Source organism: Salvelinus namaycush, chromosome 5 (genome assembly GCF_016432855.1).
Source record: "Salvelinus namaycush isolate Seneca chromosome 5, SaNama_1.0, whole genome shotgun sequence".
Lineage (NCBI taxonomy): Eukaryota > Metazoa > Chordata > Actinopteri > Salmoniformes > Salmonidae > Salvelinus > Salvelinus namaycush.
In genome coordinates, this window is record NC_052311.1 from 54,105,651 (window position 1) to 54,129,877 (window position 24,227).

Here is a 24,227-nt window from a genome sequence, read left to right on the forward strand (position 1 = left end):
CCTCTGGCGGGTTGCCATGGAAACAGTTAGCGATGTCCCACCCACCTGCTCGGAGGTCTTGTAGAAGGCTACAGAGGCGTTGACCAGTTTGAGCCGGTCCTCCATCTTGAGCATAAGCTGCTGCCAGTGGTCGGCCACCTTCTCTGCACAGTCCCGGATCATGTCCATGTCGTAGTGGTTGGCTTGGAGTAGGGCCTCGGCCTTCTGCTGCACCTGCAATGCACTCTGGTGGGTTTTCTGAGGAGAGGGAGCGCGAGAGGGAGCGAGAGAGGGTGGAAGGTGATTAATTAAAGCGTTTCCACTTCATAAATATTGTTCACATTAACATCTTCAAATTTTCACAAGAACACGGAGGAATGTGATTGGAGGCTACAGCTACAGGAAATGAGTCTGAGTGTTACATACTGTGTGAGTCTTCTGCTACCATGACTGTTAACACACCACAGCATTAGACAATATCATTACAATCCCATAATCAAATCCATCGAGTAACTGGGACTAATAATCTCCAACAGGGTTTTTTCCTCTCCTTCCACAGTGAGTAGATGACTCCAGAAACCTGCTTGCATAATCTCAGCCCTGCAGAATGTAGTCCTTTATACAGTACGGCTGCATTTAAAATGAGCCCTGCTCAGAAGAGTTCAAAGGAAACATGTTCTGGGGTGAAAACAGGGGCCTGTTTCTGGTGAAATCAGAGAGGGTGATGATATATGACCAATAGAGGATGAAAAGAGGAGTGGGGGAGGTTCGGGTTTTTACTGAGGTGTGTAGGAGGAGGGTAGAAGGAAGGAGAAGAGGAGGAGGAGAATGAGAGAAGGAGGAGAGGAGAGGAGTACGAGGGGGATGGAGATGAGGAAAATAATAATAATTTGCTGGGTGTTTATATTTGTCCTATTTCACACATGTACAAGTGTGAATTAATACGCATGTTTGAATCGGAAGTGTGTTTTTTACATATCCCACTCTCCCTGAGACATCCTCGGAGAGTGGGGTCATGGCCAGGGTCACGGAGGGAGGAAAAGAGGAGGAGGAAGAGAAGGAGTGGAGAGGGATGGAGAAGAAAAGGAATACATGAGAGAGATGGAACAGAGAGTTACCTCTATGGCATGTTGGAATTGCTCGTGTTCCTTCTGTAGCTGTTCTGCCTCCTGTAGAGAGCTGGCTGTGATCAGACCTGCATTCAGCATGGACTCTCCATTACGGATCCAACCCAGCACCTGAAACACACACACACACACGCACGCACACACACACGAAGAGAGAATCAGTAATGGGTCAGACGAAGATAAACAGTCACACACACAGCCCCTACATTAACCACAGACACGTTGATAATGGACATGATAATCATCATCACAGATAAGCACAACCTCCAGTATACAGGCCTAACCCACCATGTTGTCAGGCCTAACCACAGTATACAGGCCTAACCACCCTGACACACACACACACAAGGGAATACATCAAGCGTCAGGGCAAGGTCAAGTCAGCTGTGACGCGTCACCCCCGACACTTTCGCCTCCCCACCTCTCCCCCGCCCACCCTCCTCTTTGTCCACACAGGGACGGCCTGCCAGAGGCCCCAGGGAGGATTCCACACCGTCTCCTCCTCCGGGCTCCGCTCTGAGTCAGCACTGCACACCTGCTGTGTATCTGACACATGCTCTGTGCTATCACTGCTGCCAAACTCCTAGCTCAGCATAGCGGCTGTGTGAGGGAAGGGGCTAAACGCTGCTCAGTGAGTAACAGACAGACAGAACACCTACTGCTGTATTCTGCCTGGCCTGCTCTCTCAGCTTATAGCCACAAAAACACACATAGGCCTCTCTTCCCTTCCAGGACACGGGTAATCTCTCGCTCTACAACAATGACCGAATGAGGAAAATAAAATAAATGAATAAACAGAATAAGATTAACAGATGATGCTCCTGCTGGCCTAGTTTCTCTTTTTTCTCATTTTCGGGCCGTTGGTCATCTATAAAGGACTGCTCTACTTTCCCAGCACACATTGCAGTGTTTCAGTCTTTCAGAGAGCAACTGCTGGCCAGTTGAGTTCAGATAGAATAGAACAGAAGAAAGATGTTGTGTGCTATTAATGCAGAGAAGAGATGCTAACTGATATATTTATTGGCCTTTGAGAGTTTATCTATCTTAACTGTCTTTTTATTTGTATTTTATTTGAAGAAGATCTGGGTTCCAATCCCCTTACGCATTTGATTGTTTTTTGACAGGACAGGTGTAAGTACAGAGTGGGAGATAGGCATGGAGAGGGGTACAGAAAGTGGTTAAGGGCACAGACAGTCGGGGCTCGAACCCCTGTTGCCAAGGGGACAAGTGTGGTCTGGATAATAGACAGCCACACCAGACTCCGAAATGAAAGTGGCTCAGTGAAGATATTCTCGAATATACTGTAAATGGTCAATGCCATAAGTCATGACCATATCGACTGGTCTCATATTTCCCGTTGTACAATCTAAGAGAATCAACCCCGTAGATGTCAATACATCTGCTTGGAAAAGCATTTCACGCTTAATATTACATGCACAGAAAGCAATCTATTCATAATCACGTGCTCTTCACATAATAATACACCTTCACTTATTTCACAACAACTGCATCTCATGGTTGTCATCCCACATTCACTACTGTACTTGGAAAGAGAAAAAGAAAGAACGAAAGAGAAAGAGACAGAAAGACGGTATGTGAGTAAGGGATTGAGAGAGGGTGTAAATGAAAGAGAGAAAAAGTGAGAAAGCGAGTGTGAGAGAGAGAGAGAGAGAGAGAGAGAGAGACCACAAGTGAGAGCAAAAGTCAAAAGTAAGAGAGAGGGAGAGAACACAAATAGGAGAGAGAGAACACAAGTAGGAGAGAGAGAGAACACAAGTAGGAGAAAGAGAGAACACAAGTAGGAGAGAGAGAGAGAACACAAGTAGGAGAGAGAGAGATAACACAAGTAGGAGAGAGAGAGAGAACACAAGTAGGAGAGAGAAAGAGAGAGAATGACGTATGTTTACCTGTTTGACCTCGGCCTGAAGGTGGCGTAGCTGGACACACTGTTCCAGATGCCTCCTGTGCTGCTCGGCCGCCACGTCCAGCTCCTGCTGCTTCTCATGGAGGAACTCCAGCAGGTCCTGAACACGAGTAGCCATGTCCACATCCCTGTCACACAGCAACTCCACACCTGGACAGAGAGAGAGGGGGGGAGAGAGAAAGAGAGAGAGAAACAGAGAGGGAGACAGAGAAGGAGAGTGAGAAGGAAGGAGAGAGAGAGAGAGAGAAACAGCGAGGGAGACAGAGAAGGAGAGGGAGAAGGAGAGAGAGAGAGCTCATCAGCTACTGTAGCAAATCCTGAAAACAACACAAAGAACAAGAGCCATTATGCAACCCAAACCTAACAAAAATATTAAAAGAGAGAAGCAAGGTCTCTCTCTCTCTCCTCATACAAGACAATCAGTCTCGACTACATGTAAAAGATTGACAGTTAGGTAAGCATAGAGACATACATCAGTAATGCCATATGTCCAGACAGTCACACACACAGGATTGAATCTGCCATTAACATTATATTACTTACATTTCACTCCTGTGTTCCAGACCTGCATTGGGCTGCATGGAGTACAGAGTCTGTGTGTCATAGAAGCACTGTGTGTCTGTCTCTTTGGTGTCCAGGAGAGAACTGCTCTGGGATGCATTCTGATTATGCAAAATCCCCTCTGTGTATGTCGTCATTGACGTGTGTGTGTGTGCCAATGCAGCCTGTCGTCCTGCAGCACTGCCTAGTGGTTTTACTCAGCGACATGAGTTCATAGGATTACTGTGAAATCTGCTCGTCTGGCCTTGGCCTGCTGCCGCTACTGTGCCGAGTTCTCCAGCGTCCGATAGCTGGGTTAAACAGCCCTCCCCATTCCTCCCCTCACCATATCTCCTCACCCACAACGCTGAGCTGACCCGGCCTGGCTTACAGCTCATCTGCCCTGGCAGCAGCAGCAGCGCTTTGGCCCATCCGATGTGTCGGTGTGTGAGAGTGTACGACAGAAAAGGTGCATGTGTGTGTGCATCCGTCCGTGTGTTTCTCCACTACTCACCGCTGGCCTGGACCTCTGTAACGTACTGCAGCAGCTCCTGTCCCTGATGGATGACGTCGAAGGTCAGGTTGTTCATGGTGAGGGCCTTGTCAGCATGGTGCTGGAGCCTCTGCTCTGCCAACGTCAGGTCCTCTGTATCAAACTCACCCATCTGCTGGGACAGCTCCTCATTCCACGACTCCAGGTCTGAGATGATCTGGGAGTGTGTGAGGGAAGGAAAAGGGGTAACACTTCATTTGGATAGTCCTCTATAGAGGATCTATAGACACTCAAACTATCAACTGCAACAACAAACTATCTACTGCAATGGAAGTGTACAAATAGACATAGAAACACTGATCACTGGGATCATTGTAAATTTGTTTGAAATAAAGGTGACATAGCACGTACAGGACAACCAGATGTACAAACACACACACACACAGATGATCATTCCAACCCTCCAGGTGGAATATGACCTGGGAGGGGTGTAAACTAAATCGGCGTCAGAATGAAAGGATTTGTAATAATATCAAAACACCAGCCAAGCTGATCTTCGAGACAGTAGCTAAGTGTTTAGTGTTTCCTAGAACGATACACTTCTCCCTTGGTTATAGAGGGACTACCCAGACTAGCTGGCATGACCGTAGGCAACACTGTAGATGGAGCGTCTGCCTGTGATGTTAGGACTTGTTTACGGACCCACCCACGCACACTTGCTGAAGGAGGGTGAATCATGACGCCCATCCATCTTGGCACAGTGATGGGTACTCTGTCAGTCTATTCTCTGTGATGCCAGTGTGGGTGGTGCCTGAATGGGCTTACCTTCCCTAACCTACAGCACTGCTTCATTGTTGCCCTCCACATTCATTGGAATGAAGTCAAAATCAATCAATCAATGTAGTGACCAAGGACCAAGAGGGAAGATGCTGGGTGGTGATTCTTTTTATTGCCAAACCGATCCGAAATATCATGGCTGCTCACAATGACTGGCTTTCCATTTCAATTTGTCTTTATATTATACAAATCCACTGTCTGTTTTACAGAATCGCTTTCCTGATGCTTCAGAGAGAGACAGGCTGGCACTAGTCTCCATTCCACACATGGATCACAATCCCATTCAGCTGCTGCTCAGCCACATACTTAAGAGCTAAATGTAAAGAATGTGGCCGATGGAAATTCAAGGCGTCCAGAGTGATGGTCGTCGAGGGGAAACTATGGAAAAGTAATACGGGTCATGAACTAAAGCGGTGGCTGGCTATCCAGCAGACGTAGTAAAAAAGAAATGACTGGGAGGAAATTGAGAGGCTCATACAGCTGCCTGCATCCATTCACATGAGCAGTGAAATCAAATCTCAAGGCATCTGACAATGAAGAAGAGAAGAGGAGTCAGAAAAGGAATGGGAGAATGAGAGGATTCCGAGGCAGGAATGGGAGAATGACAGGGTTCCAAGTCAGGAATGGGAAAATGTTAAAATCCAAACCGCAGTACTGCGAAACAAATAATTATTGATTCTCTCCACTGTGCCATTTAATTTCCTCTGGATGGCCCTCTGCACCCTCTGCTCTGCTCCTCAGGCTCCGGCTCTACTGTACTGTATTATCTAGTACTGTACTATATTATCTATTACTGTACTGTATTATCAGGTACTGTACTCTACTGTATGATCTAGTACTGTACTGTATTATCTAGTACTGTACTGTACTGGTTAGAGAATCCCCGAGCTGACAAGGTCAAAATCTGAGCAAGGCAGTTAACCCACTGTTCCCCGGGTGCTGAAGACGTGGATGTCGATTATGGCAGCCCCCCGCAACTCTCTGATTCAGAGGGGTTGGGTTAAATGTGGAAGACACATTTCAGTTGAATACATTCAGTTGGACAACTGACTAGGTATCCCCCTTTCCCTTTCCCTACTGTATTATCTAGTACTGTACTGTATTATCTAGTACTGTACTGTACTGTACTGTACTGTACTGTACTGTATTATCTTGTGCATTACTGTACTTTACTGTATTATCTAGTACTAAACTGTATTATCTAGTACTGTACTATATTATCTAGTACTGTACTTTACTGTATTATCTAGTACTGTACTGTACTGTATTGTATTGTCCTCTGGGGGAGAACATGTGAGTGAGGAGGTGGAGGGGAGGGTTCCATGTGGTAAGGGCTATAGGGCTAGCTCTAACTCACTGAGCGTATGGCTGCTTCATGGAAGGGCCAGGCTACAGGGGGCTTAGTAGTGTACACTCTCACTGTTTATGTACAAGTCAGAGACTAAAACGCGGTAGTAATTAACCACAAACTCCCTTCAGCTATGATCCATATGCTAATCCATCGCTGATCACCGTTTAAGATCTTAACCTGGAGATAATGTAACAGCAAACCAAGCCTTTATCATCTAGCCTAAGCAAATTGATAACTGGATCAACATAATATCATAATAGTTTTTCACAGAAACAAAACATAGACCTGTGGAGATATAGGATGTGGATTGTTGGCTTCTCATGATTATCATTATGCAATAGTAGTTCTTTGGCAGAAGTATTTTCTGTCTATCTTTGAGATGGTTTATGATTGAAACATGCGACAGCGCTCTATAGTAAGCAACCTGTACGGTCAACCAAATATCTTTGTAATTTCATAATCCAAGAAGCTGTGATACTGAGATCTACACCACCTCAATCAATAACAGAACAGTTCTTCTCTTGTTTTGACAATATGAGAGAGAGTCATGCCTGCTACCACAGACAGGCACAAACACCATTATTTATACTGCACTTCTGAGGTTGAGAACGGCCCATTCTTTGCACAAGGCAAACAGCCAACAACAACTGTCATAACAGAAAGGTCTGATGAAACCTCATTAAAACACTGCAAAGCAGACAGCAAAGCAGACAAGGTAACGTCAGCAGTGTAATGTACAGGTAATAGTTGCTCTGTGGACACAAAGTATTCAGCAAGCATGTACTAACAACCATCTAAAGACATGTACATACGACATCCAAAGATATCTGTACTTCCAAGATTACTTCTCCTCAATTCTGATCAAAAACTAGTGATGGGGAAATTCGATATAGTTACATATCGGTTTATTGTTTTTGACAATATATCGTACTTTGTCGTTTTGACAATATGCCAATATTATTTTTGTGCTAGTTGGCTGTACCTGCACCAAATCTCCAGTATTTTTCCTTCATAGCTTGTTCTCCATCTTCTTTTTAAATAGGGAGTCCATTTGTTTTCAGCACTTTTATTTCCATGACTGATCAAAACTTGTTTTCTCATGGCTCTCTCTTGTCCCTCTGCAGCAGACATACAGTATGGTGAGAAATATGTTTGGAACATCAAATCGCAATAAAATCCCAGTATCGAATCTCAATACATATTGCATCGGCACCTAAATATCGTGGTAATAAGTATCGTGATAATATTGTATCTTGAGTTCCCTGGCAATACCTAGCCCTATCAAAAACCCTTCTCAAAACATTACGATCCAGTCCAAAGTGCTACAACTCCAAAAATCCCAAACTCACTAATCTCTCTTGAAAATGTCTTGCTGACTGTTCTGTAGGAGTCATATTCACTTAACTTATTATGGCTGGGGGCAGTATTGAGTAGCTTGGATGAATAAGGTGCCCAGAGTAAACTGCCTGCTACTCAGGCCCAGTTGCTAATATATGCATATTATTAGCAGATTTGGATAGAAAACACTCTGAAGTTTCTAAAACTGTTTGAATGATGTCTGTGAGTATAACAGAACTCATATGGCAGGAAAAAACCTGAGAAAAAATCCAACCAGGAAGTGGGAAATCTGAGGTTTGTAGATTTTCAACTCATCGCCTATCGAATATACAGTGGGATATTGGTCATATTGCACTTCCTAAGGCTTCCACTAGATGTCAACAGTCTTTAGAACCTTGTTTGATGCTTCTACTGTGAAGGAGGGGGGAATGAGGGCTCTTTGAGTCAGGGCTCTGGCAGAGAGCTATGGGCTGACCACGCACGTTCACGTGATAGTTAGACCTGCGTTCCATCGCATTTCTACAGACAAAGGAATTCTCCAGTTGGAACATTATTGAAGATTTATGTTAAAAACATCCTAAAGATTGATTCTAAACTTCATTTGACATGTTTCTACGAACTGTAATATGACTTTTCGTCTGAACTTTCGCATGGACTTGCCCGCGCGTCGTGAGTTTGGATTGTGTACTGAACACGCAAACAAAAACGAGGTATTTGGACATAAATGATGGACTTTATGGAACAAATCAAACATTTATTGTGGAACTGGGATTCCTGGGAGTGCATTCTGATGAAGATCATCAAAGGTAAGTGAGTATTTATAATGCTATTCTGACATCTGTTGACTCCACAACATGGCAGATATCTTTATGGCTTGTTTGGGCTCTGAGCGCTGTACTCAGATTATAGCATGGTGTGCTTTTTCCGTAAAGTTTTTTTTATTTTTTATCTGACACAGCGGTTGCATTAAGGAGAGGTTTATCTAAAGTTCCATGTATAATACTTGTATCTTTTATCAATGTTTATTATGATTATTTCTGTAAATTGATGTGGCTCTCTGCAAATTCACCGGATGTTTTGGAGGCAAAACATTACTGAACATAACGCGCCAATGTAAACTGAGATTTTTGGATATAAATATGAACTTTATCGAACAAAACATACATGTATTGTGTAACATAAAGTCCTATGAGTGTCATCTGATGAAGATCATCAAAGGTTAGTGATTCATTTTATCTCTATTTCTGCTTTTTGTGACTCCTCTCTTTGGCTGGAAAAATGGCTGTGTTTTTCTGTGAATAGGTGCTGACCTAACATAATGATATGTTGTGCTTTCGTCGTAAAGCCTTTTTGAAATCGGACACTGTGGTGGGATTAACAACAAGTGTATCTTTAAAATGGTATAAAATACTTGTATGTTTGAGGAATTTTAATTATGAGATTTCTGTTTTGAATTTGGCGCCCTGCACTTTCACTGGCTGTTGTCATATCGATCCCGTTAACGGGATCCCAGCCATAAGAAATTAACTCATAAGCACATTACAGAAGGCTGAATGACAGCGAGGCAAAGCTCCCAGGCATAAATACCACAAGCCTTTAGTCATTTTAACATATTTTCTTCCCCTGCCACTCTCCTCTTCGCTCCCGTTCCCTCCTTCCCAGGCGCCAGGATCCAACTTACCGGGCCGGGCTGCTCTCACAAAGCAGAGTAGAAACCCCTCTCTGAGTCTAAGTACACACACCATCTTTCGCTCCTCCTGGCTCATGGAGAAGAGACTGGCTCCGTGAGGACTGGAATCCTGCTCTGGGACTGACTGGGACACTGTGTGCCGTGCCTCTGCCTCACCTTAAACCTGAACCTGAACCAGCGCGTTGCTGCCTAACCCCTCAGTGGGAGCCAAGAAGGAACAGCGTCCCAGGAGTGTGAAGAGGAGGAGTGGAGGGAAAACAACCTCTCCCTCCCTCTCTCCTGTGTTATATTGACTGACTGACATATCGCTCCGTCCCTCCCACAGATCACAGCTAATGTGAAGGCTTTACTGTACTGCACCTCTGAGGTGAAAATACTGTACCAGTCTGGCTGTGGTCTCTTACCACACAGACTAGTGTGACTGCTGCACAACTATTTTGACATTACACCTCAGTGTGAGATGGGCTGCATGTGCAGACTGGCAAGGGGCAGTGTGTGCCAAGCACGGGTCGATATTTTACTGACTGTAGGTTTCCACTTGGGAGAGACATGTGAGACATCTTTATGAGAAAAGTAATAGGAATATGAATGCAATGTCATGTGATTTGTTGTAATGTCAAACTGCACTGTAGTCTACTTAATGTGCCGAAAAACGAAACGTCCTCCTCCTCTATCCGATGACCCTGTTATTGCACCACAACACACACACACACACACACACACACACACACACACACACACACACACACACACACACACACACACACACACACACACACACACACACACACACACACACACACACACACACACACACACACACACACACACACAGCCTTGAATGAGTCATCACCTCAGTACAATAACTTCCCAGAAAGGGGGATGATTACTTCATGAATATCAGTGGTCCAGGCTTTATCATTTCAAAGGCTGCTGTGGTTAATGCTTCATTTCTAGGATGTGAATCAATATCATTAATCAACCACTGTACTGCTTCAGTCCTTTGATGGTGTAACAGGACTGAGAGAGATTAGAACAACAGCAGCAGCAGAAATAGTCCTTTGATTCTCTCAGCAGGGACTGAAGGCCTTACACTATCAGATAAAACTACTACAGAAACACTGACTGTGAAACATTCAATCTCTGGAGAAGACACCGGTCAGATACGGCCAACAGAGGACATGATAGATTGATTGATTGATAGATTGATCGATATTAACTTTTTTGACATGGGTGCCACTTACGTCGATGGCGTCCCTCTCGAAGATGCGTAGCTGCAGGAAGAGTTCCAGTTTGATCTTCCTCTCCTGAAACAGGTCTTCCATCTGAGCCTGGGCCTCGTCCAGCTGCTGTAGGACACTCTGAATGTGGGCCATGGAGCTGTTGTGGGGAGTCTTGTTACTGGAGATAGCAGAGTCCCTGTGTGGAGGCCAGAGTCAGAGGTTAGATAGGTCAACAAACACATTAAATGCACTCCTTTCAATATCATGAATGACATGTAACATGGTAGGTGGTGAAACAGCTAGCAGAGTTTAATTATGTGTTAGACGCCATGCTCTTAGAAGCTTCAAATGCACCTCTGTTGCCAGTTAGTAGCGTGCAGTGCTGCTATCAATGTCTCTAAATGGTATGGTAAATGCAGACTAGGGGGACAGTAATACTGCTCTACAATGCTGCACAGTTCTAAATAAACTACCTTTATTACTTGGTAAATTAGCTCAGATCTACAAAAGTAGAGGGGTTAGCATATTTCTATGGCGGGTAGGGGTTAGAAGGGATTGATTTAGGATGGAGGATGAGTGCGCTGTGAGTTACCTGAGCTGCTGGATGAGGTCCTCTCCCTCCTTGATGACGTTGACAGTGGCCTGCAGGGTGGTCTGTTGCTGCTGGCCGAAGCGTTTGATCAGGTCCTGCACCGCCTCCACGGACTCAGCATACACATCGTCCAGCAGCTCCTTCTGCAGCTCCTCCAACCACGTCCACAGCTGCATGGGCACACAGTGACAGACAGCCCAGGCGGCCAATCAGAACTACAGTAAGAGGTCTGCCGGCCAATCACACGAGAGCAACTTGTTACGCTACAAACACATTAGAAAGGTAAAGGAGATGACTGCTATCACACAGAGGCAGGTAAAGATGGACAAATGAAAAGCAGAGGAGAGAGGGAGAGGAGTGAAGGAGGGAGCTGCATTGAGTCATTGTGGCAGGATTAACCATCTGGTTATATTGGCATGGTGGCCCAAACCAAAGCACCCGTACCAGCATGTCGGACCCTCCCTGCCCAATCTACTACCCACCGCTTTTTTTCTCTACATCCCAAATGGAACCCTATTCCCTATATAGTGCACTACTTTTGACCAGCTCCCGTAGGGCCCTTTTCAAAATAAGTGTGCTATGTAGGGAATATTATGCCATTTGAGACCAAAAATGTGTTTTGTTCCAGTTCATACAGCTCTATTTTTCCATAATAACACACAAGGACAGGCAAACACAACACAGGCTAAGAACAGAGGAGGAAAGTTGGAACCGGGCCTAATCCAACCACCTCTATACAACAGATGGGTATTATTACACCATATGGACGGATAAAAGAAATGATGAATTCATATGAATATCAGGCCACCACCAACCACTGTGTGAGTCATGCACTGTAAAGATGATATCAATGTCAGCTCACAGAGTAAAGTACAGCGCACTGGCACAGAACCTTTACAGAAAGGTTAATGCTGTTCGTTAATGCCTAAACCAATGACATGGATTGAAACAACACATACTGCAAGTTAACGTTCTCATAAAACCTTCATGTCGTTTTTAGGAGACTACAGTGAAGCACCACCTCTATAGGTAAACCTGCCACCTCTATCTCAGCCACAACATTGAACAATGGGAAGAAACACTCATTCCAAAGGTCTGCCTTCTTACAAGGGAAACCTTTCAAACACAACACACGTAATCTTCACCACAAATAAAGGCATGACAAATTACAGCTTTGAATAGAAGGCATTTCAGAAACAGAACAGCTTCTTAAATTGTGGCAATAGCTAGAGGCTCTAGTCTAGTGGAAGAGAGTAGAGGGGGAGGAAGGCACTGTGTTTAGGCTGTTGGAGATGTGTGTTACGCTCAGGAAAAGAGGCCTATATGTCAGTGTCAGAGTCACTTTGGGCAGCCCCCCTGCTGTCACAGGACACATCATTAAGTGATGATGCCCGAGAATACGGTGTTTGGAGGATATATTGGCACGGGTGTTGTTAGAGGGCCGGCAAATCTATCCTGCCAATTTATCCTCCAAACACCGGCTTCGAGGGCATTATCACTTTTATATTACGGGTTACCAACATATTCAAATAATGATTTACATATTTTAATTCAAATGTTATTGTGATGAATTTATTCATACTATTTCATCCTTCCACAAGATATAGTCCCGACTCAAATCTAGGGTTGCTACCCAAGCTGGCTGGTCGTTCGTTCGTTCTATCGGTTCGGTTGCCAGAGACGCAACCCACTCTTAAGGATCCGTCCCTTTTTTTCAATTTTCGCCTAAAATGACATACCCAAATCTAAGTATTTTTGTTCTGTATCTGGACCCAGCCGTTTGTTCTAAACGTTCCATTGCCATACTGGCTGGCAACATTCTTATGCCTTGCTTGCTAGCTAGCCAATAACGGCTAACTTACAGTCACATCAAACAGTGCAGCCAGAATAACAACAAAGTAGCTGCATTTGCATTTGTTTAAGCTATTTTCTAGTGACATTTATTTGGATACATCCATAACAATGAGCTAATGAGTGTGGTGTCGGAGTGTGGTGTCAGGAAAATAACCTCACACTCAACGTCAACAAAACAAAGGAGATGAATGATCGTGGACTTCAGGAAACAGCAGAGGGAGCACCACCCTATCCACATCGACTGGACAGTAGTGGAGAAGGTGGAAAGGTTTAAGTAAATCGGCGTACACATCACAGACAAACTGAAATGGTCCACCCACACAGACTGCGTGGTGAAGACGGCGCAACAGTGCCTCTTCAACCTCAGGAGGCTGAAGAAATTTGTCTTGTCACCGAAAACACTCACAAACTTTTACAGATGCACAATCGAGAGCATCCTGTCGGGCTGTATCAACGCCTGGTACGGCAACTGCTCCGCCCACAACAGTAAGGCTCTCCAGAGGGTAGTGAGGTCTGCACAACACATCACTGGGGGCAAACTACCTGCCCTCCAGGACACCTACACCACCCGATGTCACAGAAGGCCAAAAAGATCATCAAGGACAACAACCACCTGAGCCACTGCATGTTCACCCCGCTATCATCCAGAAGGCGAGGTCAGTACAGGTGCATCAAAGCTGGGACCGAGAGACTGAAAAACAGCTTCTATTTCAAGGCCATCAGACTGTTAAACAGCCATCACTAACATTGAGTGGCTGCTGCCAACATACTGACTCAAATCTCTAGCCACTTAAATAATAAAAAATTGGACATAATAAATGTATCACTAGTCACTTTAAACAATGCCACTTTATATAATGTTTACACAACCTACATTACTCATCTCATATGTATATACTGTACTCTATACCATCTACTGCATCTTGCCTATGCCGCACGGCCATTGCTCATCCATATATTTTTATATGTACATATTCTTAGTCATTCCATTACACTTGTGTATATAAGGTAGTTGTTGTGTAAATTGTTAGTTTACTTGTTAGATATTACTGCACAGTCGGAACTAGAAGCACAAGCATTTCACTACACTCACATTAACATCTGCTAACCATGTGTTTGTGACCAATAAAATTTGATTTGATTTGATGATGCGCGATTTCACCTAGCATAGAAGGTGTGCTCTCTCATCAGGACACTGTTGTTCAGAGGAGCTAGCCTACAACACAGCTAACACAATCACTTCAAACTGAAGCTGGAAAGACAGCAAACTAGCTGCACTTCATTTTGTTTGACCTGTTTTCTATTGATATTTCTTTGTATATATCCATACAATTTATGCCGATTCATGACTTCAACTGTCTGAAAAAAGTTGCCTGTCTGTCTCATCCCAACACTTGACTCCCGACACCTTCATTACTATGTGACAGCAGGAGATCGAATTTGAAAATTTCAACAATGTTGCAAATGTCGGAGAGACATACCGCAAGGTTTATACAAATCTCCTCTGTTGAAAACTAAATGTTAGTCGAAAAGAAATGTGAGAAAATGTATAGATGCTTTTTATAGTGGAGATCAATTTTATAAATTGCCTGGCTGGGCTGATGAGACAATGGATTGCACAGTCAGATGGAACAGAGGCATTTTATCGTAATAGATTTAGCCGGTGGTAACTTATGGAAAAGACACTGGCTGGAATGTGGTTTTAACCAATCAGCATTCAGGATTAGACTCACCCGTTGTATAAATACAATATAATGCACGCAAGCACACACACTCACACTTCCACTCTTCAGTGTGTGGGCGGTGTGTTGTGTGGCAGTACTGATGTAATAAATTCTTCATGCCACTAAACTCCTGTACCTCTTACTACCCTGGCAGCTGTCATCACTTTCACAACACTAACTGGGCTGGGACAAGGGGGGAGGTTGAACTCCTTTAAAGGTTGAACTTAAACTTTCCTCGGGGTGAGCAGGGGAGAACCCTCACACAGCCCTACCATGAGAACATCTACACCAGATGTCATTACCACCTCCAAAGGGGTATCAATATTACAGCAGCTAGCTGGCAGGTCTCAATACACACAACTTTCTTTAATAGTTAAAAGGGTTTAAAGTCATTTCACACTCAGATTCATGCAATTTAGTAAACTCTGAGCCATAGGCCTGACTAGAGACATACTGTAGATCGAATACAACAATAACTTTCATTAGTAAAACATTTTAAACAGGTACAGTACATCTACATACAGGTACATCTACTGTATAAGCCTATAAGGGGACCCAGGCTCGTACCTCTTTGACGTGAGTATGGAAGGCCACAGACATGTCCAGGAGGACCTTACGTTGCTCCACGCGACGTACAAAGTCCTGGATGCGGTCCTCTAGCTGGTGGGCTGCCTGGTAAATCTCCTCTGGATCACATTCTCCTGTCTGGGCCAGCTGCTCTGCTGCCTCCAGCAACTTGTCAGCGTTAGTATAGGTGTTCTGGACAGGGGGACATTAGAAGAGGCATTATGCGGACTGCCACATTACAGGTAATTATAAACTCAGCAAAAAAAGAAACATCCCTTTTTCAGGACCCTGTCTTTCAAAGATAATTTGTAAAAATCCAAATAACTTAACAGATTTTCATTGTAAAGGGTTTAAACACTGTTTCCCATGCTTGTTCAATGAACCAAAAACAATTAATGCACATGCACCTGTGGAACGGTTGTTAAGACACTAACAGCTTACAGATGGTAGGCAATTAAGGTCACAGTTATGAAAACTTAGGACACTAAAGAGGCCTTTCTACTGACTCTGAAACACAGCAAACGAAAGATGCCCAGGGTCCCGGCTCATCTGCGTGAACGTGCCTTAGGCATGCTGCAAGGAGGCATGAGGACTGCAGATGTGGCAAGGGCAATAAATTGCAATGTCCGTACTGTGAGACGCCTAAGACAGTGCTACAGGGAGACATAACGGACAGCTGATCGGCCTCGCAGTGGCAGACCACGTGTAACAACACCTGCACAGGATCGGTACATCCAAACATCACACCTGCGGGACAGGTACAGGATGGCAACAACAACTGCCCGAGTTACACCAGGAACGCACAATCTCTCCATCATTGCTCAGACTGTCCGCAATAGGCTGAGAGAGGCTGGACTGAGGGCTTGTAGGCCTGTTGTAAGGCACGTCCTCACCAGACACCACCGGCAACAACGTCGCCTATGGGCACAAACCCACCGTCGCTGGACCAGGCAGGACTGGCAAAAAGTGCTCTTCGCTGATGAGTTGCGGTTTTGTCTCACCAGGGGTGATGGTCGGATTCGCGTTTAGGAATGAGTGTTACACCAAGGCCTGTACTCTGGAGCGGGATCGATTTGGAGGTGGAGGGTCCGTCTGTCACGGCTGTTGAAAGGAGAGGACCAAGGTGCAGCGTGGTGAGCGTACATTTTCTTTATTTAATCAAAATGACACCAAACAAAACAATAAACACTACAAAAACAAACCGTGAAGCTCAAAGGCAAAGTGCCCTAAACAAAGTCAACTTCCCACAAAAACAGGTGGGAAAAAGGGCTACCTAAGTATGGTTCCCAATCAGAGACAACGATAGACAGCTGTCCATGATTGAGAACCATACCCGGCCAAAACATAGAAACAGAAAATCATAGAAAAACAAAACATAGAATGCCCACCCCAAATCACACCCTGAGCAAACCAAAAAGAGACATAAAAAGGATCTCTAAGGTCAGGGCGTGACAGTACCCCCCCCCCCCACCAAAGGTGCGGACTCCAGCCGCAAAACCTAAACCTATAGGGGAGGGTCTGGGTGGGCATCTATCCGAGATGGCGGCTCAGGTGCGGGACGCAGACCCAGCTCCACCACTGGCTCACCCCACTTTGGTGGCACCTCTGGTGCGGGGACCCTCGTCGCCGGCCCCGGACTGGGGACCCTCGTAGCGGGCCCCGGACTGGGCACCCTCGTTGCGGGCCCCGGACTGGGCACCCTCGTTGCGGGCCCTAGACTGAGCACCCTCGTTGCGGGCCCCAGACTGAGCACCCTTGTTGCGGGCCCCGGACTGAGCACCCTCGTTGCGGGCCCCGGGCTGGGCACCCTCGTTGCGGGCCCCGGACTGGGCACCGTCGCTGGCAGCCCCGGACTGGAGACCGTCGCTGGAGGCTCCGGACTGGAGACCGTCGCTGGGGGCTCCGGACTGGAGACCGTCGCTGGAGGCTCCGGACTGGGGACCGTTGCTGGAAGCCTGGTCCGTGGAGGAGGCACAGGATGAACCAGGCTGGGGAGACCTACTGGAGGCCTGGTCCTTGGAGGAGGCACTGGATGGACCGGACTGTGGGGGAGCACAGGAGATCTGGTGCGTATCCCTGGCACCACTCTTCCCGGCTGAATGCCCACTTTAGCCCGGCACCTCCAGAGCGCAGGCACAGCTCGAACCAGGCTGTGGGGGAGCACTGTAGATCTGGTGCTTACCACTTGCACCTCTCCTCTTGGCTGAATGCCCACTTTAGCCCGGCACGGGCGGAGCGCAGGCATAGGACGCACTGAGCAGTCACAGCGCACCGGAGACACAGTGCGTAGAGCCGACGCAGGATACCCTGAGCTTCCACAGCCTGCCCTGGCTGGATGCCCACTCTAGCGTGGTCCTTACGGAGAGCTAGCTCCGAGCGCACCGGGCTGTGCATGCGCACCGGAAACACTATGCGCTTTACCGCATAACACGGTGCCTGCCCGGCTCAGGTCTATAACCTGCCACCGCCAATCTCCCCGTGTTCCCCCCCCCCAAAAATTGGGGGCTGCCTCTCGTGCCTGCTTCGCTGACTTGCCTCATATCACCGCCTCTCAGCTTAAGCTGCTTCCAGTTCCTCTTTCGGACGCCGATATTCCCCAGCCTGCCTCCAGGGTCCTTTCCGTCCAGAATTTCCTCCCAAGTCCATGAATCCTGAACCCCCTGCTCCTCCTTACCACGCTGCTTGGTCCGTTGATGGTGGGAAGTTCTCTCACGGCTGTTGAAAGGAGAGGACCAAGGTGCAGCGTGGTGGGCGTACATTTTCTTTATTTAATCAAGATGACACCAAACAAAACAATAAACACTACAAAAACAAACCGTGAAGCTCAAAGGCAAAGTGCCCTAAACAAAGTCAACTTCCCACAAAAACAGGTGGGAAAAAGGGCTACCTAAGTATGGTTCCCTATCAGAGACAACGATAGACAGCTGTCCCTGATTGAGAACCATACCCAGCCAAAACATAGAAACAGAAAATCATAGAAAAACAAAACATAGAATGCCCACCCCAAATCACACCCTGACCAAACCAAAAAGAGACATAAAAAGGATCTCTAAGGTCAGGGCGTGACACCGTCATGGTCTGGGGCGGTGTGTCACAGCATCATCGGACTGAGCTTGTTGTCATTGCAGGCAATCTCAACGCTGTGCGTTACAGGGAAGACATCCTCCTCCCTCATGTGGTACCCTTCCTGCAGGCTCATCCTGACATGACCCTCCAGCATGACAATTCCACCAGCCATACTGCTCGTTCTGTGCGTGATTTCCTGCAAGACAGGAATCTCAGTGTCCTGCCATGGCCAGCGAAGAGCCAGGATCTCAATCCCATTGAGCACGTCTGGGACCTGTTGGATCGGAGGGTGAGGGCTAGGGCCATTCCCACCAGAAACGTCCGGGAACTTGCAAGTGTCTTGGTGGAAGAGTGGGGTAACATCTCACTGCAAGAACTGGCAAATCTGGTGCAGTCCATGAGGAGGAGATGCACTGCAGTACTTAATGCAGCTGTTGGCCACACCAGATACTGACTGTTACTTTTGATTTTGACCCCCCCTTTGTTCAGGGACACATTATTCCATTTCTGTTAGTCACATGTCTGTGGAACTTGTTCAGTTTGTCTCAGTTATTGAATGTTGTTATGTTCATACAAATATTTACACATGTTAAGTTTGCTGAAAATAAACACTGTTGACAGTGAGAGGACGTTTCTTTTTTTGCTGAGTTAATGAACATATGACTAATAATATATAAATGAACAAGTTCATAAACTATAATACTCTTTTCTGTGTGTGTGTGTGTCCCAGCTTACCTGGGCCACCTCCTCAAAGTCCTCGTGTCTCTTCTGCAGGGCCCGAGCTCTGTGTAGGGACTTCCCTACTCCTGTATGCTTACTGAGGAAGGCTTCACCATGGTTCTCTATCCAGTCCAGCACCTACACACACACACACACACACACACACACACACACACACACACACACACACACACACACACACACACACACACACACACACACACACACACACACACACACACACACACACACACACACACGGGCGAGAGAGTGAAAGACTGAAATGCCCCCGGTACAGAGAGGGTTTGCCAGAGCCGTGTCTAATAAAGGCTGTTATTAGGACACTAGAGTGATGTAGCACATGCTCGATCACAACATCTGTGTACAGTGATAGGCCTTAGGATAGTCGCTACTTGGAATCAGATACGTTGGTTGAGCCTGCCTGGCTACAATAGAACCAATTTAATAGGCTGGTCCCAAAAGTGCACACCCAGCACAGATACTATTTGAACCCAGGTGTGGTATGAACAGGGATGTTATTGGTATGTATGCGCTGATCTGATGTGCTGCGCCACAAGGGGGAGCTTTGGGACTTTTAGCTTGACGAACTGTGTCTGGGACAGCTCTATAGATGGCCCTGTTCTGTCCAAGGCTACTGCCATAACATAATGCCTTCCCAGTTCAGACCCACCCTCTACCCTCTGCTCTGCATCACTGTGCCAAGTCTGGGCCTGCGTCTCAAATGGCCCCCTATTCCTAGTCCATAAGGTTTTGGTCAAAAGTAGTGCACTATATAGGGAATAGGGTGTAATTTGGGACACAGCCTGGTACTTTTAATAAGGAAACATGGATGAAGAAATCCATAATCCACTACAGACCAACGTGTCAGCCTTTCTATGGACTGTGATAATATATCTCAGTTAATAACGGCCTTATTATTTATTGAACAGATGGGTGGCCAGCTGCCTCATCTCACTATTATTGCTGAATAGAAGAATAAACAGGATTTTGATTGTGGTTTTTCAAGGTCTCTCCTCTTAGATCGCATCATTCTATGGGACATATGGATCACGCAACACATTATGTGGCAGTAAATTGGATTACCAAAGCAACTAGTACGTATCAGGAGAGAGAGAGAGAAACAGAGAGAGAGCGCGGGAGAGAGAGAGAGGGTGAGAGAGAGAGAGAGACAGCGAGAGATACAGAGAGAGAGAGAGAGAGCGAGAGATACAGAGAGAGAGAGAGAGAGCGGGGGAGAGAGAGAGGGAGGGGGAGAGAGAGAGAGAGATACAGAGAGAGAGATACAGAGAGAGAGATACAGAGAGAGAGAGAGACCGAGAGATACAGAGAGAGAGAGAGAGATACAGAGAGAGAAAGAGAGATACAGAAAGAGAGAGACAGAGAGAGAGATACAGAGAGAGAGATACAGAGAGAGAGACAGAGAGAGAGAGACAGAGAGAGAGAGAGAGAGAGAGAGAGAGAGAGAGAGAGAGAGAGAGAGAGAGAGATAGAGAGAGAGAGAGAGAGAGAGAGAGAGAGAGAGAGAGAGAGAGAGAGAGAGAGAATAGCGAGCATGTCCACAGGGCACAGAAAAGTACAAACCAACTCAGTCCTAATCACAAGGGTCTGTCAGCCACTCACACAGATACGTTTTCACTCAGAAACCCCAGGAGCCACTGAAAAAGCTTTGAAGAAAGTGGAGATGGATATATGTACCCCGCAAAATTACAACACAGTTCTCTTTAGTTTTGAACATGCATGAAAATCAGGTTTTATATGAATAAAACACTGTACAATAAGTATAGTGGTCTCTGACAATGATGGTAAGGTGTCTGTGTATTATGTATTCTGTATGTTTGTTTGTGTGTGTGTTTGTGTGTATGTTTGTGTCACTGTGTGTGTGTGAGGTGTGAGTGTGTGTGTGTGTCGTTGTGTGTGTGTGTGCCTGCGTCTTCCTTAAGTGTGTGTACCTGCTGGACATCCTGTTGGAAGACACAGAGCTGCAGGCGCTGGTGCAGCCGGACCTTGCGGTGTTGCCAGATGTTTTCCAGTTGTCTCTGGTGGTGCAGCACCTCGTGGATGATGTCCAGTACGTGGTGCACCGCCTTGGAGTAGTTGGCCGAGGCCGTCAGCGAATCAGCACTGCCCGGGGTCAGGGGCCGCTGCAGCTTGTCCAATAGGGACTTCCCGTCTTGGCTCACCTGCGAGAGGAAAGGAGAAGATAGGAGAGATCCCAGGTGAGGTGGGATGAGGTTGACAATGAACTTTGAAAACACAACTGAATCGGAATTATGCAGGATTACTTTAGTGCATGTTGCAGATGCTATTTATTTTACTTTAAAGCACGACGACACAAAAAGTGCTAATCACCGACTAATCCCTTCAGTACATAAGCACTGGGCACTAGAATGTGTAGTGACTGCAGGCCCCATAGTACCTCAGAGTAGGCAGTGGTGATGTGCTCATAGAGTCCTGTGTGATGGTGGATGGTGTCCTCCAAGTCCTGTAGCTCAGAGGGCAGGTCTCCTTCTCCACACGCCTTACACCACGGCTCCACATTACCCATGTACTGGAGGAGACACACACACACACATGATCACACATTATAATGGTAATGAGAAGGGGGTGTGTGCATGGTGGTGTGTGGTACAGAAAGTAAAGAGATCAAAACCTATAGAAGGTTAAAGGTAAATTATACTAATTCTAAACAGCACATTAGTTCTACTACTTGAACACTTTTCTATTTTAGAAGGGTTAAATAACGTCATGACTACCTAAATGTACCACAGCATTTGTATGTGCAATCATCCAACCACAGTAACTAGCGCACACAAAAACACTTCTTCTAAAATACAAAAACGTGTAAAGAGCAAAAACAGGCATTGAAAAATACTTGTACTTGTCCTCGTGTCTGTCTCTCTAACCCTCCCTCTCTGTCTGTCTCTCTGTCTGTCTGTCTGTCTGTCTGTCTGTCTGTCTGTCTGTCTGTCTGTCTGTCTGTCTGTCTGTCTGTCTCTGTCTGTCTGTCTGTCTCTGTCTGTCTGTCTGTCTGTCTGTCTGTCTGTCTGTCTGTCTGTCTGTCTGTCTGTCTGTCTGTCTCTGTCTGTCTAGTATATCAGTCAACTACACATTCATGGCAGGGGATGAAAGCAACACATTGCCTTGCAGGCAGCCCTAGCTAACATTATTATTAGCTCTGCATCATCCCAGCAGCGTACTACAATGCCATTAAGAGATAGGAACTATTTTCATCTGTTCCTGTGGGAGCTGGCCAGGGAGAGGAGGAGAGGAAAGTAGAGCAGAAAGTACTTCAGGAGAATAATGATACAAAACAAGTGATTATTCTAGAAATGGAGGGATGAAGAGAGCGGAGATAAAAGACATAGGCATCATGTCATAAAAAAAGGTCAGTGTGTGCGTGTCTCTCTCTCTTTGTGTTTCAACTCAACCATCCCCCCGTCCGTCCCCAGACTGACAGAGAGATCTCAGTTTACCACAGCTTCAGTAGAACCATGGTAAAGAAACACAGAAACACACGCACAGAACTCAAACTTAGCTTCACATGCCAACCGCACACAACCAAACATCAGATACGACACCTCCACATGAATCAGTTGGTTGGAAAACACATGACAACAACTAAGTCCATAGAGAAAATGGGCTTACAATACAGCCTCTACCAAAGCAGGGGAAGATTCAATCTATGGAGTAGCTTGAAATCCTTGGGGATAGTAGGGTACACAAACATGTAGTCTATAACAATACTGGCCACCCTGCTACTCTGGACATCTGGTTTCAACCTGACCTCATGCACTACAATAGAGGTGAAGAGAGAAGAAGGCAGAGAGGGAGGAGGAGAAAGGAAGACAGACGGGACGAAAAAGCTTAAGTGATGAAAGACAGAGAAAGGAGGGAGAGCAAATCAAGGCAGAGAGAGGAAAACAACAAGAGTGTGGGTCTCTGTAGGAGCACACCGCTGAAACAGGTAGTAGAGGGTCAGAGTGTTTTGGCCCTTTTCTGTTCAATCTGGAAAATCCCAATGTGTGTGTGCGAGTGTTGTTGTGTGTGTGTGTGTGTTAATGTGTGTGTGCTTCCTCCTCACCTGGTCCACCTTCAGGTGGAAGGCAGCAGACATCTCCAGTAGGGTGGAGCGTTCATCCAGGGCAGCAGCGAAGGCCTTCCACTCCTGCTCCAACTGACCTGAGATCTGCTGGATCTGCTGCGACGCGTAGTGACCAGACTCCAACAGCCGGTTCCCCACAGACATGATGCGGTTGATATTTACATAGACATTCTGGAAGGAGAGTGGAGGAGACATATTAGATATTCTGTAAGAGGGGAGAAGACATGACGAGGTTCATAGTTACATAAACATTCTGTAAGGAGAGGGAGGGGACATGATAGACATTCTGTAAGGAGAGGGAGGGGACATGATAGACATTCTGTAAGGAGAGGGAGGGGACATGATAGACATTCTGTAAGGAGAGGGAGGGGACATATTAAATATTCTGTAAGGAGAGGGAGGGGACATGATAGATATTCTGTAAGGAGAGGGAGGGGACATGATAGACATTCTGTAAGGAGAGGGAGGGGACATGATAGACATTCTGTAAGGAGAGGGAGGGGACATGATAGACATTCTGTAAGGAGAGGGAGGGGACATGATAGACATTCTGTAAGGAGAGGGAGGGGACATGATAGACATTCTGTAAGGAGAGGGAGGGGACATGATAGACATTCTGTAAGGAGAGGGAGGGGACATGATAGACATTCTGTAAGGAGAGGGAGGGGACATGATAGACATTCTGTAAGGAGAGGGAGGGGACATGATCGACATTCTGTAAGGAGAGGGAGGGGACATATTAAATATTCTGTAAGGAGAGGGAGGGGACATGATAGATATTCTGTAAGGAGAGGGAGGGGACATGATAGACATTCTGTAAGGAGAGGGAGGGGACATGATAGACATTCTGTAAGGAGAGGGAGGGGACATGATAGACATTCTGTAAGGAGAGGGAGGGGACATGATAGACATTCTGTAAGGAGAGGGAGGGGACATATTAGATATTCTGTAAGGAGAGGGAGGGGACATGATATACATTCTGTAAGGAGAGGGAGGGGACATATTAGATATTCTGTAAGGAGAGGGAGGGGACATGATAGACATTCTGTAAGGAGAGGGAGGGGACATATTAGATATTC

General features: G+C 46.1%; 1 protein-coding gene across 2 annotated transcripts in view; it reads right to left on the bottom strand.

The window, feature by feature from the left end:
* Window positions 1-24,227, bottom strand: part of LOC120048492 (triple functional domain protein-like) — an 85,775-nt gene that overhangs the window by 45,898 nt on the left and 15,650 nt on the right. For both annotated transcript variants that reach the window (XM_038994503.1, XM_038994504.1), the window contains exons 6-16: window positions 23,128-23,319; window positions 21,463-21,594; window positions 20,996-21,226; window positions 19,041-19,163; window positions 15,240-15,431; window positions 11,095-11,264; window positions 10,524-10,698; window positions 4,085-4,280; window positions 3,014-3,180; window positions 1,098-1,217; window positions 46-237 (exon numbers count right to left, since the gene is read on the bottom strand). In XM_038994503.1, the coding sequence (XP_038850431.1) occupies window positions 46-237; window positions 1,098-1,217; window positions 3,014-3,180; window positions 4,085-4,280; window positions 10,524-10,698; window positions 11,095-11,264; window positions 15,240-15,431; window positions 19,041-19,163; window positions 20,996-21,226; window positions 21,463-21,594; window positions 23,128-23,319 (1,890 nt within the window). The remainder of the gene's footprint in view (window positions 1-45; window positions 238-1,097; window positions 1,218-3,013; window positions 3,181-4,084; window positions 4,281-10,523; window positions 10,699-11,094; window positions 11,265-15,239; window positions 15,432-19,040; window positions 19,164-20,995; window positions 21,227-21,462; window positions 21,595-23,127; window positions 23,320-24,227) is intronic.